The sequence below is a fragment of the Aquarana catesbeiana genome, linkage group LG13 (genome assembly GCF_042186555.1).
Source record: "Aquarana catesbeiana isolate 2022-GZ linkage group LG13, ASM4218655v1, whole genome shotgun sequence".
NCBI classification, from domain to species: Eukaryota; Metazoa; Chordata; class Amphibia; order Anura; family Ranidae; genus Aquarana; species Aquarana catesbeiana.
Window position 1 is genome coordinate 437,016 of NC_133336.1, and position 14,884 is coordinate 451,899.

The 14,884-nt window shown below is 60.4% G+C and overlaps 1 protein-coding gene across 1 annotated transcript in view; it reads left to right on the plus strand.

Annotated features, from left to right (window-relative positions):
- The window catches only part of EML1 (EMAP like 1), a gene marked incomplete in the record, with an annotated part of 215,487 nt that extends 201,079 nt beyond the window's left edge, over window positions 1-14,408 (plus strand). Inside the window, 3 exon segments of the mRNA XM_073609641.1 lie at window positions 12,681-12,776; window positions 13,053-13,183; window positions 13,531-14,408. Coding sequence (XP_073465742.1) covers window positions 12,681-12,776; window positions 13,053-13,183; window positions 13,531-13,656 — 353 coding nt within the window.
- Window positions 14,409-14,884: the final 476 nt, after the last annotated feature.

Consider the following 14,884-nt stretch of genomic DNA (forward strand, 5'->3'; position numbering starts at 1 on the left):
TATCCGGGCACTTCCTGTACAAGGGTGACCCCGGCCTGTGAGTATATCCGGGCACTTCCTGTTCAAGGGTGACCCCGGCCTGTGAGTATATCCGGGCACTTCCTGTACGAGGGTGACCCCGGCCTGTAAGTATATCCGGCACTTCCTGTACGAGGGTGACCCCGGCCTGTGAGTATATCCGGGCACTTCCTGTTCAAGGGTGACCCCGGCCTGTGAATATATCCGGGCACTTCCTGTACAAGGGTGACCCCGGCCTGTGAGTATATCCGGGCACTTCCTGTTCAAGGGTGACCCCGGCCTGTGAGTATATCCGGGCACTTCCTGTACAAGGGTGACCCCGGCCTGTGAGTATATCCGGGCACTTCCTGTACAAGGGTGACCCCGGCCTGTGAGTATATCCGGGCACTTCCTGTTCAAGGGTGACCCCGGCCTGTGAGTATATCCGGGCACTTCCTGTTCAAGGGTGACCCCGGCCTGTGAATATATCCGGGCACTTCCTGTACAAGGGTGACCCCGGCCTGTGAGTATATCCGGGCACTTCCTGTACAAGGGTGACCCCGGCCTGTGAGTATACCCGGGCACTTCCTGTACAAGGGTGACCCCGGCCTGTGAATATATCCGGGCACTTCCTGTACAAGGGTGACCCCGGCCTGTGAGTATATCCGGGCACTTCCTGTTCAAGGGTGACCCCGGCCTGTGAGTATATCCGGGCACTTCCTGTACAAGGGTGACCCCGGCCTGTGGGTATATCCGGGCACTTCCTGTACAAGGGTGACCCCGGCCTGTGAGTATATCCGGGCACTTCCTGTACGAGGGTGACCCCGGCCTGTGAGTATATCCGGGCACTTCCTGTACAAGGGTGACCCCGGCCTGTGAGTATATCCGGGCACTTCCTGTACAAGGGTGACCCCGGCCTGTGAGTATATCCGGGCACTTCCTGTACGAGGGTGACCCCGGCCTGTGAGTATATCCGGGCACTTCCTGTACAAGGGTGACCCCGGCCTGTGAGTATATCCGGACACTTCCTGTACAAGGGTGACCCCGGCCTGTGAGTATATCCGGGCACTTCCTGTACGAGGGTGACCCCGGCCTGTGAGTATATCCGGGCACTTCCTGTACAAGGGTGACCCCGGCCTGTGAGTATATCCGGGCACTTCCTGTACGAGGGTGACCCCGGCCTGTGAGTATATCCGGGCACTTCCTGTACGAGGGTGACCCCGGCCTGTGAGTATATCCGGGCACTTCCTGTTCAAGGGTGACCCCGGCCTGTGAGTATATCCGGGCACTTCCTGTACAAGGGTGACCCCGGCCTGTGAGTATATCCGGGCACTTCCTGTACAAGGGTGACCCCGGCCTGTGAATATATCCGGGCACTTCCTGTACAAGGGTGACCCCGGCCTGTGGGTATATCCGGGCACTTCCTGTACAAGGGTGACCCCGGCCTGTGAGTATATCCGGGCACTTCCTGTACGAGGGTGACCCCGGCCTGTGAGTATATCCGGGCACTTCCTGTACAAGGGTGACCCCGGCCTGTGAGTATATCCGGGCACTTCCTGTACGAGGGTGACCCCGGCCTGTGAATATATCCGGGCACTTCCTGTACGAGGGTGACCCCGGCCTGTGGGTATATCTCCCCAGACAGGGACACTCCCCGCTCTACACTAAGGGCCCTCCCATCCCCCCAGACAGGGACACTCCCCGCTCTACACTAAGGGCCCTCCCATCCCCCCAGACAGGGACACTCCCCGCTCTACACTAAGGGCCCTCCCATCCCCCAGACAGGGACACTCCCCGCTCTACACTAAGGATCCTCCCATCCCCCCAGACAGGGACACTCCCCGCTCTACACTAAGGATCCTCCCATCCCCCCAGACAGGGACACTCCCCGCTCTACACTAAGGACCCTCCCATCCCCCAGACAGGGACACTCCCCGCTCTACACTAAGGACCCTCCCATCCCCCCAGACAGGGACACTCCCCGCTCTACACTAAGGACCCTCCCATCCCCCCAGACAGGGACACTCCCCGCTCTACACTAAGGACCCTCCCATCCCCCAGACAGGGACACTCCCCGCTCTACACTAAGGGCCCTCCCATCCCCCAGACAGGGACACTCCCCGCTCTACACTAAGGACCCTCCCATCCCCCCAGACAGGGACACTCCCCGCTCTACACTAAGGACCCTCCCATCCCCCCAGACAGGGACACTCCCCGCTCTACACTAAGGACCCTCCCATCCCCCCAGACAGGGACACTCCCCGCTCTACACTAAGGACCCTCCCATCCCCCAGACAGGGACACTCCCCGCTCTACACTAAGGGCCCTCCCATCCCCCAGACAGGGACACTCCCCGCTCTACACTAAGGACCCTCCCATCCCCCCAGACAGGGACACTCCCCGCTCTACACTAAGGGCCCTCCCATCCCCCCAGACAGGGACACTCCCCGCTCTACACTAAGGACCCTCCCATCCCCCCAGACAGGGACACTCCCCGCTCTACACTAAGGACCCTCCCATCCCCCCAGACAGGGACACTCCCCGCTCTACACTAAGGGCCCTCCCATCCCCCCAGACAGGGACACTCCCCGCTCTACACTAAGGGCCCTCCCATCCCCCCAGACAGGGACACTCCCCGCTCTACACTAAGGACCCTCCCATCCCCCCAGACAGGGACACTCCCCGCTCTACACTAAGGACCCTCCCATCCCCCCAGACAGGGACACTCCCCGCTCTACACTAAGGGCCCTCCCATCCCCCCAGACAGGGACACTCCCCGCTCTACACTAAGGACCCTCCCATCCCCCCAGACAGGGACACTCCCCGCTCTACACTAAGGACCCTCCCATCCCCCCAGACAGGGACACTCCCCGCTCTACACTAAGGACCCTCCCATCCCCCCAGACAGGGACACTCCCCGCTCTACACTAAGGACCCTCCCATCCCCCCAGACAGGGACACTCCCCGCTCTACACTAAGGGCCCTCCCATCCCCCCAGACAGGGACACTCCCCGCTCTACACTAAGGGCCCTCCCATCCCCCCAGACAGGGACACTCCCCGCTCTACACTAAGGACCCTCCCATCCTCCCAGACAGGGAGACTCCGCGCTCTACACTAAGGGCCCTCCCATCCCCCCAGACAGGGACACTCCCCGCTCTACACTAAGGACCCTCCCATCCCCCCAGACAGGGACACTCCCCGCTCTACACTAAGGGCCCTCCCATCCCCCCAGACAGGGACACTCCCCGCTCTACACTAAGGACCCTCCCATCCCCCCAGACAGGGACACTCCCCGCTCTACACTAAGGACCCTCCCATCCCCCCAGACAGGGACACTCCCCGCTCTACACTAAGGACCCTCCCATCCCCCCAGACAGGGACACTCCCCGCTCTACACTAAGGACCCTCCCATCCCCCCAGACAGGGACACTCCCCGCTCTACACTAAGGACCCTCCCATCCCCCCAGACAGGGGCACTCCCCGCTCTACACTAAGGACCCTCCCATCCCCCCAGACAGGGGCACTCCCCGCTCTACACTAAGGACCCTCCCATCCCCCCAGACAGGGACACTCCCCGCTCTACACTAAGGGCCCTCCCATCCCCCCAGACAGGGACACTCCCCGCTCTACACTAAGGGCCCTCCCATCCCCCCAGACAGGGACACTCCCCGCTCTACACTAAGGACCCTCCCATCCCCCCAGACAGGGACACTCCTCGCTCTACACTAAGGACCCTCCCATCCCCCCAGACAGGGACACTCCCCGCTCTACACTAAGGGCCCTCCCATCCCCCCAGACAGGGACACTCCCCGCTCTACACTAAGGGCCCTCCCATCCCCCCAGACAGGGACACTCCCCGCTCTACACTAAGGACCCTCCCATCCCCCCAGACAGGGACACTCCCCGCTCTACACTAAGGGCCCTCCCATCCCCCCAGACAGGGACACTCCCCGCTCTACACTAAGGGCCCTCCCATCCCCCCAGACAGGGACACTCCCCGCTCTACACTAAGGACCCTCCCATCCCCCCAGACAGGGACACTCCCCGCTCTACACTAAGGACCCTCCCATCCCCTCAGACAGGGACACTCCCCGCTCTACACTAAGGACCCTCCCATCCCCCCAGACAGGGACACTCCCCGCTCTACACTAAGGACCCTCCCATCCCCCCAGACAGGGACACTCCCCGCTCTACACTAAGGACCCTCCCATCTCCCCAGACAGGGACACTCCCCGCTCTACACTAAGGACCCTCCCATCCCCCCAGACAGGGACACTCCCCGCTCTACACTAAGGGCCCTCCCATCCCCCCAGACAGGGACACTCCCCGCTCTACACTAAGGACCCTCCCATCCCCCCAGACAGGGACACTCCCCGCTCTACACTAAGGGCCCTCCCATCCCCCCAGACAGGGACACTCCCCGCTCTACACTAAGGACCCTCCCATCCCCCCAGACAGGGACACTCCCCGCTCTACACTAAGGGCCCTCCCATCCCCCCAGACAGGGACACTCCCCGCTCTACACTAAGGACCCTCCCATCCCCCCAGACAGGGACACTCCCCGCTCTACACTAAGGACCCTCCCATCCCCCCAGACAGGGACACTCCCCGCTCTACACTAAGGACCCTCCCATCCCCCCAGACAGGGACACTCCCCGCTCTACACTAAGGACCCACCCATCCCCCCAGACAGGGACACTCCCCGCTCTACACTAAGGGCCCTCCCATCCCCCCAGACAGGGACACTCCCCGCTCTACACTAAGGACCCTCCCATCCCCCCAGACAGGGACACTCCCCGCTCTACACTAAGGACCCTCCCATCCCCCCAGACAGGGACACTCCCCGCTCTACACTAAGGGCCCTCCCATCCCCCCAGACAGGGACACTCCCCGCTCTACACTAAGGACCCACCCATCCCCCCAGACAGGGACACTCCCCGCTCTACACTAAGGACCCACCCATCCCCCCAGACAGGGACACTCCCCGCTCTACACTAAGGACCCTCCCATCCCCCCAGACAGGGACACTCCCCGCTCTACACTAAGGACCCTCCCATCCCCCCAGACAGGGACACTCCCCGCTCTACACTAAGGGCCCTCCCATCCCCCCAGACAGGGACACTCCCCGCTCTACACTAAGGACCCTCCCATCCCCTCAGACAGGGACACTCCCCGCTCTACACTAAGGACCCTCCCATCCCCCCAGACAGGGACACTCCCCGCTCTACACTAAGGGCCCTCCCATCCCCCCAGACAGGGACACTCCCCGCTCTACACTAAGGGCCCTCCCATCCCCCCAGACAGGGACACTCCCCGCTCTACACTAAGGACCCTCCCATCCCCCCAGACAGGGACACTCCCCGCTCTACACTAAGGACCCTCCCATCCCCCCAGACAGGGACACTCCCCGCTCTACACTAAGGGCCCTCCCATCCCCCCAGACAGGGACACTCCCCGCTCTACACTAAGGGCCCTCCCATCCCCCCAGACAGGGACACTCCCCGCTCTACACTAAGGACCCTCCCATCCCCCCAGACAGGGACACTCCCCGCTCTACACTAAGGACCCTCCCATCCCCCCAGACAGGGACACTCCCCGCTCTACACTAAGGACCCTCCCATCCCCCCAGACAGGGACACTCCCCGCTCTACACTAAGGGCCCTCCCATCCCCCCAGACAGGGACACTCCCCGCTCTACACTAAGGACCCTCCCATCTCCCCAGACAGGGACACTCCCCGCTCTACACTAAGGACCCTCCCATCCCCCCAGACAGGGACACTCCCCGCTCTACACTAAGGACCCTCCCATCCCCCCAGACAGGGACACTCCCCGCTCTACACTAAGGACCCTCCCATCTCCCCAGACAGGGACACTCCCCGCTCTACACTAAGGACCCTCCCATCCCCCCAGACAGGGACACTCCCCGCTCTACACTAAGGGCCCTCCCATCCCCCCAGACAGGGACACTCCCCGCTCTACACTAAGGACCCTCCCATCCCCCCAGACAGGGACACTCCCCGCTCTACACTAAGGACCCTCCCATCCCCCCAGACAGGGACACTCCCCGCTCTACACTAAGGACCCTCCCATCCCCCCAGACAGGGACACTCCCCGCTCTACACTAAGGGCCCTCCCATCCCCCCAGACAGGGACACTCCCCGCTCTACACTAAGGGCCCTCCCATCCCCCCAGACAGGGACACTCCCCGCTCTACACTAAGGGCCCTCCCATCCCCCCAGACAGGGACACTCCCCGCTCTACACTAAGGGCCCTCCCATCCCCCCAGACAGGGACACTCCCCGCTCTACACTAAGGACCCTCCCATCCCCTCAGACAGGGACACTCCCCGCTCTACACTAAGGACCCTCCCATCCCCCCAGACAGGGACACTCCCATCCCCCCAGACAGGGACACTCCCCGCTCTACACTAAGGACCCTCCCATCCCCCCAGACAGGGACACTCCCCGCTCTACACTAAGGACCCTCCCATCTCCCCAGACAGGGACACTCCCCGCTCTACACTAAGGACCCTCCCATCCCCCCAGACAGGGACACTCCCCGCTCTACACTAAGGGCCCTCCCATCCCCCCAGACAGGGACACTCCCCGCTCTACACTAAGGGCCCTCCCATCCCCCCAGACAGGGACACTCCCCGCTCTACACTAAGGGCCCTCCCATCCCCCCAGACAGGGACACTCCCCGCTCTACACTAAGGACCCTCCCATCCCCCCAGACAGGGACACTCCCCGCTCTACACTAAGGACCCTCCCATCCCCCCAGACAGGGACACTCCCCGCTCTACACTAAGGACCCTCCCATCTCCCCAGACAGGGACACTCCCCGCTCTACACTAAGGGCCCTCCCATCCCCCCAGACAGGGACACTCCCCGCTCTACACTAAGGACCCTCCCATCCCCCCAGACAGGGACACTCCCCGCTCTACACTAAGGACCCTCCCATCTCCCCAGACAGGGACACTCCCCGCTCTACACTAAGGGCCCTCCCATCCCCCCAGACAGGGACACTCCCCGCTCTACACTAAGGGCCCTCCCATCCCCCCAGACAGGGACACTCCCCGCTCTACACTAAGGGCCCTCCCATCCCCCCAGACAGGGACACTCCCCGCTCTACACTAAGGGCCCTCCCATCCCCCCAGACAGGGACACTCCCCGCTCTACACTAAGGGCCCTCCCATCCCCCCAGACAGGGACACTCCCCGCTCTACACTAAGGACCCTCCCATCTCCCCAGACAGGGACACTCCCCGCTCTACACTAAGGACCCTCCCATCCCCTCAGACAGGGACACTCCCCGCTCTACACTAAGGACCCTCCCATCCCCCCAGACAGGGACACTCCCCGCTCTACACTAAGGACCCTCCCATCTCCCCAGACAGGGACACTCCCCGCTCTACACTAAGGGCCCTCCCATCCCCCCAGACAGGGACACTCCCCGCTCTACACTAAGGACCCTCCCATCCCCCCAGACAGGGACACTCCCCGCTCTACACTAAGGACCCTCCCATCCCCCCAGACAGGGACACTCCCCGCTCTACACTAAGGACCCTCCCATCCCCCCAGACAGGGACACTCCCCGCTCTACACTAAGGGCCCTCCCATCCCCCCAGACAGGGACACTCCCCGCTCTACACTAAGGGCCCTCCCATCCCCCCAGACAGGGACACTCCCCGCTCTACACTAAGGGCCCTCCCATCCCCCCAGACAGGGACACTCCCCGCTCTACACTAAGGACCCTCCCATCCCCCCAGACAGGGACACTCCCCGCTCTACACTAAGGACCCTCCCATCCCCCCAGACAGGGACACTCCCCGCTCTACACTAAGGACCCTCCCATCCCCCCAGACAGGGACACTCCCCGCTCTACACTAAGGGCCCTCCCATCCCCCCAGACAGGGACACTCCCCGCTCTACACTAAGGACCCTCCCATCCCCCCAGACAGGGACACTCCCCGCTCTACACTAAGGACCCTCCCATCCCCCCAGACAGGGACACTCCCCGCTCTACACTAAGGACCCTCCCATCCCCCCAGACAGGGACACTCCCCGCTCTACACTAAGGACCCTCCCATCCCCCCAGACAGGGACACTCCCCGCTCTACACTAAGGACCCTCCCATCCCCCCAGACAGGGACACTCCCCGCTCTACACTAAGGACCCTCCCATCTCCCCAGACAGGGACACTCCCCGCTCTACACTAAGGACCCTCCCATCCCCCCAGACAGGGACACTCCCCGCTCTACACTAAGGACCCTCCCATCTCCCCAGACAGGGACACTCCCCGCTCTACACTAAGGACCCTCCCATCCCCCCAGACAGGGACACTCCCCGCTCTACACTAAGGGCCCTCCCATCCCCCCAGACAGGGACACTCCCCGCTCTACACTAAGGACCCTCCCATCCCCCCAGACAGGGACACTCCCCGCTCTACACTAAGGACCCTCCCATCCCCCCAGACAGGGACACTCCCCGCTCTACACTAAGGGCCCTCCCATCCCCCCAGACAGGGACACTCCCCGCTCTACACTAAGGACCCTCCCATCCCCTCAGACAGGGACACTCCCCGCTCTACACTAAGGACCCTCCCATCCCCCCAGACAGGGACACTCCCCGCTCTACACTAAGGACCCTCCCATCCCCCCAGACAGGGACACTCCCCGCTCTACACTAAGGACCCTCCTATCTCCCCAGACAGGGACACTCCCCGCTCTACACTAAGGACCCTCCCATCCCCCCAGACAGGGACACTCCCCGCTCTACACTAAGGGCCCTCCCATCCCCCCAGACAGGGACACTCCCCGCTCTACACTAAGGGCCCTCCCATCCCCCCAGACAGGGACACTCCCCGCTCTACACTAAGGGCCCTCCCATCCCCCCAGACAGGGACACTCCCCGCTCTACACTAAGGACCCTCCCATCCCCCCAGACAGGGACACTCCCCGCTCTACACTAAGGACCCTCCCATCCCCCCAGACAGGGACACTCCCCGCTCTACACTAAGGATCCTCCCATCCCCCCAGACAGGGACACTCCCCGCTCTACACTAAGGACCCTCCCATCTCCCCAGACAGGGACACTCCCCGCTCTACACTAAGGGCCCTCCCATCCCCCCAGACAGGGACACTCCCCGCTCTACACTAAGGACCCTCCCATCCCCCCAGACAGGGACACTCCCCGCTCTACACTAAGGACCCTCCCATCTCCCCAGACAGGGACACTCCCCGCTCTACACTAAGGGCCCTCCCATCCCCCCAGACAGGGACACTCCCCGCTCTACACTAAGGACCCTCCCATCCCCCAGACAGGGACACTCCCCGCTCTACACTAAGGACCCTCCCATCCCCCCAGACAGGGACACTCCCCGCTCTACACTAAGGACCCTCCCATCCCCCCAGACAGGGACACTCCCCGCTCTACACTAAGGACCCTCCCATCCCCCCAGACAGGGACACTCCCCGCTCTACACTAAGGACCCTCCCATCCCCCCAGACAGGGACACTCCCCGCTCTACACTAAGGGCCCTCCCATCCCCCCAGACAGGGACACTCCCCGCTCTACACTAAGGACCCTCCCATCCCCTCAGACAGGGACACTCCCCGCTCTACACTAAGGACCCTCCCATCCCCCCAGACAGGGACACTCCCCGCTCTACACTAAGGACCCTCCCATCCCCCCAGACAGGGACACTCCCCGCTCTACACTAAGGACCCTCCCATCTCCCCAGACAGGGACACTCCCCGCTCTACACTAAGGACCCTCCCATCCCCCCAGACAGGGACACTCCCCGCTCTACACTAAGGGCCCTCCCATCCCCCCAGACAGAGACACTCCCCGCTCTACACTAAGGACCCTCCCATCCCCCCAGACAGGGACACTCCCCGCTCTACACTAAGGGCCCTCCCATCCCCCCAGACAGGGACACTCCCCGCTCTACACTAAGGGCCCTCCCATCCCCCCAGACAGGGACACTCCCCGCTCTACACTAAGGGCCCTCCCATCCCCCCAGACAGGGACACTCCCCGCTCTACACTAAGGACCCTCCCATCCCCCCAGATGGAAGGGGACACTCCCCGCTCTACACTAAGGGCCCTCCCATCCCCCCAGACAGGGACACTCCCCGCTCTACACTAAGGGCCCTCCCATCCCCCCAGACAGGGACACTCCCCGCTCTACACTAAGGACCCTCCCATCCCCCCAGACAGGGACACTCCCCGCTCTACACTAAGGACCCTCCCATCCCCCCAGACAGGGACACTCCCCGCTCTACACTAAGGGCCCTCCCATCCCCCCAGATGGAAGGGGACAGATCTCCTTCTGTTTTTTAATGCAGATCAGATTGGAGATGGGGGGGGTGTGAACGCACACGACTCTGTTTACATCTGCCGCTATATAGAGGTGAATGGAGGGTCTGTTTGAGTCCAACAACAGACAGGTGGACCCAATCGGACCGATCGTGTGAAGGGGGCCTGAGGCTGCTTTCACAATGATGCACAGCGGTACCCGAACCTCAATCGACCTCGATCTTCACTTCTTCCTCAGGATTCCTGCCGATATCGCTGGCTGCTGGTACTGCAGACTGGTACTGGTTCTGCTGGCTGGTAGCTGATGGTTGGTGCTGGTGACTGGTACTGATTACTCGTACTGCAGACTGGTACCGCTGGCTGCTACTGGTAGTGGTGGCTGGTACTGTGACTGGTACCTATTAGCTGGTACTGATTGCTGCTGTCCCAGATGGCGGGTTCCTGTGTCCCGACCCGTCATCCCCGAGTGTGACAGAAGCACGCGGCTGCAGTAGAGAGCAGAGCTTCCTGTCTCAGGCGGAGTACATTTGGTATCACTCGGCCTGTGAAGGATCCAGCATTATACAGGAACCATCGGCTTTGCTTCCTCCAGCACCAGCTCCGTTCTCTGTTTTGATGCTCGGAGATGGCGGGTCAGGAACCCGCGATCTGGGCTTGCCGATCCACCATCCCAGAGCCACATCGGGGGGAACTCGTGGCCTGCGGGCCAGTGGTTGGGCACCCCTGATCTACAGAGTCCTCTGACCAGGATCCAACCAGACACCACAGTGACTTCACTTATCCGGGAGGAACTGGAAGTCGAGTCCTGCTCAGCCCAATTCACAGAGAACATTGTCTGGACTCTGGAGACTCTTCACCCTGAGGTGGACCTTCTGGCTGCCAGGTTTGTCTCCAGGTCCATGGATCACTTCTCCATGGATGTGCTGGTGACTCTCTGGGATTAGCCTGATTTATGCCGATCCTCGCCGGGTGACGCCCACTGCGCCGATCTCACTCAGACAACCACTTGACCCTCATCAGGTTCCTGATAAAGTCTTTGTGGACCTACTTCTCGGTTGCTGGCTTTATCCTGAGGGTAACGGCCTCCCTGATTGATATCTTGACACTCCTAGAGTCGGGGACACAGCAGGTTGAATAAAAATAGATTGATAGCTCCGGACAGAGGCGCTGTACTAACAGTCTAATGTTAGTACGGTGATCTCCCATGCTGAGCTCTGACAAGGGGACGCCCCCCCCACCACCACCACCAGAACACTCTGCTCAGCGCTCTCCGCCATTGGCTGACCGGGAACCAGTCGGCTGCTGGTTTTCCAGCATTCACGTCTGACAGAGGCTGGCCGGACAGACTGACATACACACTCCATGTCCTCACATACAATGCAGGGCCGCCGGTCCTCCATGTCCTCGCATACAATGCAGGGCCGCCGGTCCTCCATGTCCTCGCATACAATGCAGGGCCGCCGGTCCTCCATGTCCTCGCATACAATGCAGGGCCGCCGGTCCTCCATGTCCTCGCATACAATGCAGGGCCGCCGGTCCTCCATGTCCTCGCATACAATGCAGGGCCGCCGGTCCTCCATGTCCTCGCATACAATGCAGGGCCGCCGGTCCTCCATGTCCTCGCATTTAATGCAGGGCCGTCGGTCCTCCATGTCCTCGCATACAATGCAGGGCCGCCGGTCCTCCATGTCCTCGCATACAATGCAGGGCCGCCGGTCCTCCATGTCCTCGCATACAATGCAGGGCCGCCGGTCCTCCATGTCCTCGCATACAATGCAGGGCCGCCGGTCCTCCATGTCCTCGCATACAATGCAGGGCCGCCGGTCCTCCATGTCCTCGCATACAATGCAGGGCCGCCGGTCCTCCATGTCCTCGCATACAATGCAGGGCCGCCGGTCCTCCATGTCCTCGCATACAATGCAGGGCCGCCGGTCCTCCATGTCCTCGCATACAATGCAGGGCCGCCGGTCCTCCATGTCCTCGCATACAATGCAGGGCCGCCGGTCCTCCATGTCCTCGCATACAATGCAGGGCCGCCGGTCCTCCATGTCCTCGCATACAATGCAGGGCCGCCGGTCCTCCATGTCCTCGCATACAATGCAGGGCCGCCGGTCCTCCATGTCCTCGCATACAATGCAGGGCCGCCGGTCCTCCATTGTGTGTGATGACATCAGGAAGTCTGTGAACAGAGGTGCAGAAAATCATGGCGATCTGGCAGGCGGCTGGTAGGGAAGCCGGTGGGGGGAGGTGACGGGGTACATATTCTGGATTATTCTTCTCCCCCTAATGATTTTGGGGTGTCGCTCTTCATGTTTCTATGTAGAGGATCGGTCATTGAGTTTCACGTTCTTCTTTCTCTTCCAGGGATCCCCTCAGCCTGTAAGCAGGTGGTGAGTGTGGAAAGTACCCGAGATCTGGAATGGGCCACCTTCACCTGCACTCTGGGCTTCCAGGTCTTCGGTAAGCCTGACTTCTTCTTCTGAGGATTTTCTAGTTCTTCCAGAAACTTAAAATGTGATTTGAATGAATTGAATACCGTCTACAAATCTTCCATATTTGTACCGTATGGTGAGTACGGCGACTTGTGTGATTGGTTGTGTAGCCGCCCCTCCCCCTCCAAACATCTCCAAGAGGATACACAGAACGTTTTCAGCTTGCCTGCAGAAAAAAAAGATTTTTGAAAATGGAGCCCCTCCCCCGGTTCTCACTGACCCCCCATGTTTTGTCCTCCCGCAGGGGTGTGGCCTGAAGGTTCGGACGGAACAGACCTCAATGCCATCTGCAGATCTGGAGATCAGAAGCTCTTGGCCACAGGGGATGATTTTGGAAAAGTCCATCTCTTCTCATATCCCTGTTCACAGTTCCGGGTACGTTCTGCATACTGGCTGTTATTGTGCTCTAAAGTCAGTCTGTAATCAGAATTCTACAATTTCCCATTTATAGTCATGGCATATTATGCAAGCCCCGCCCCCGAGGAGTTTATTAGCTCTAGTCACTTCCACAACCATAGATACCTATTAGGGCCAGTTTGGTCAGAAGTCAGTTGACCTACTAATATATTTTTTTGGGTGGTGAAAGGAATCTGGACCCCATGAAGGAAATCCAAACTTAGAATCCCTGGTAGGAATTTGACTTCGCCCCCAGGATTCCCCATTACTAGATGCGTCTTACAGTATGAAGGTGGCAACTAATTGTCGGTCTTTTATCACCTCAGGCATCCAGCCACGCTTATGGTGGACACAGCAGCCACGTGACAAATGTGACCTTTTTACATGAAGACAGCCACCTGATCTCTACCGGAGGGAAAGACATGAGTATCATGCAATGGCGCCTTCTCTGATGCCACCGGCAGCCTTGGAGATGGCTCCAGGAGAAGATCCACACCACCGCTTGCCTTCTCCACTTTAAAGTGGGCTGTTTGTGTGTTGGGACCTCTTATAAAAGAAACCAACAGCCCCCCAACATCACCTTCCAAAGGGGGAAGAATCTATACCAGGGGGGCCCTGTGGCCCTAGTAGGAAAAAGTCTTGTTAATGTTTTTCTTTTCTTCTATCCAGTGACACAAAGATGTGAAGGTGGATCAGAGAATGGATTGAGAAGCTGCAATGGTTGTATTGTGCTGCTGGCTAATTCAGTGCAGTCGTTGTTCACAGGCTTGCAGCAGTCAGGAAGGTGCCCAGCCTTCATTTATTAGAGAATCATCAATTGACTTACAATGTGATGAAGAATAACACTAAACCATTTTCTTTCTTCTGTCACTCAATTTTCATGTCCTACTGGTGTGCCGGCCGGTCTCTCGGAACCCGGGTGGTTGGCTCACCTCTGGTGTATCGTCTCACACATTGCACCATAACTCGATCAGCTTGAAGGTCTTCTATCTAGATGTCACGTCCTCCGTCTATAACGCCCTATAACCTTTCCTGAATCCTAATCGCCCCTCTTCTTTCACCACAGACAGTATTGAGGCCGGGATAGGAAGATCCATCGGTACATTACAGGCGCTCACCCATCCTACAATCGCTCTATGTCAATGTTCTATTGGTGTTGTCATATCCACATTGCAGATCGTAATAATATTCAGATATCTGGGCATTGTGACTGTTTTATTTCCACAGAATGTATTTCCAGGCATTTGTTTGTATCGGTTGGGGGTGGGCAATTTAAATTGCAATAATGTTTTTAATCTTTTCTTTTTGTTTTTCACTGGGTGCTAACAGTAATGGTTGGTGGGTATGTTGAATGTCACCTTCTTGGGGGTGGGGTCACCTTCTGGGGGGGAGGTCACCTTCTGGGAGGGTCACCTTCTGGGGGGGGGTCACCTTCGGGGTGAGGTCACCTGCTGGGGGGGGGGTCACCTTCGGGGTGAGGTCACCTTCGGGGTGAGGTCACCTTCGGGGGGGGTCACCTTTGGGGTGGGGTCGCCTTCTGGGCGAGGGTCCCCTTCTGGGGGGGGTCACCTTCGGGGCAAGGGTCGCCTTCGGGGCGGGGTCACCTTTGGGGCGAGGGTCACATTCTGGGGGGGTCGCCTTTGGAGCGGGGTTAGAAAGGTGCTTTTTATGAACCATATC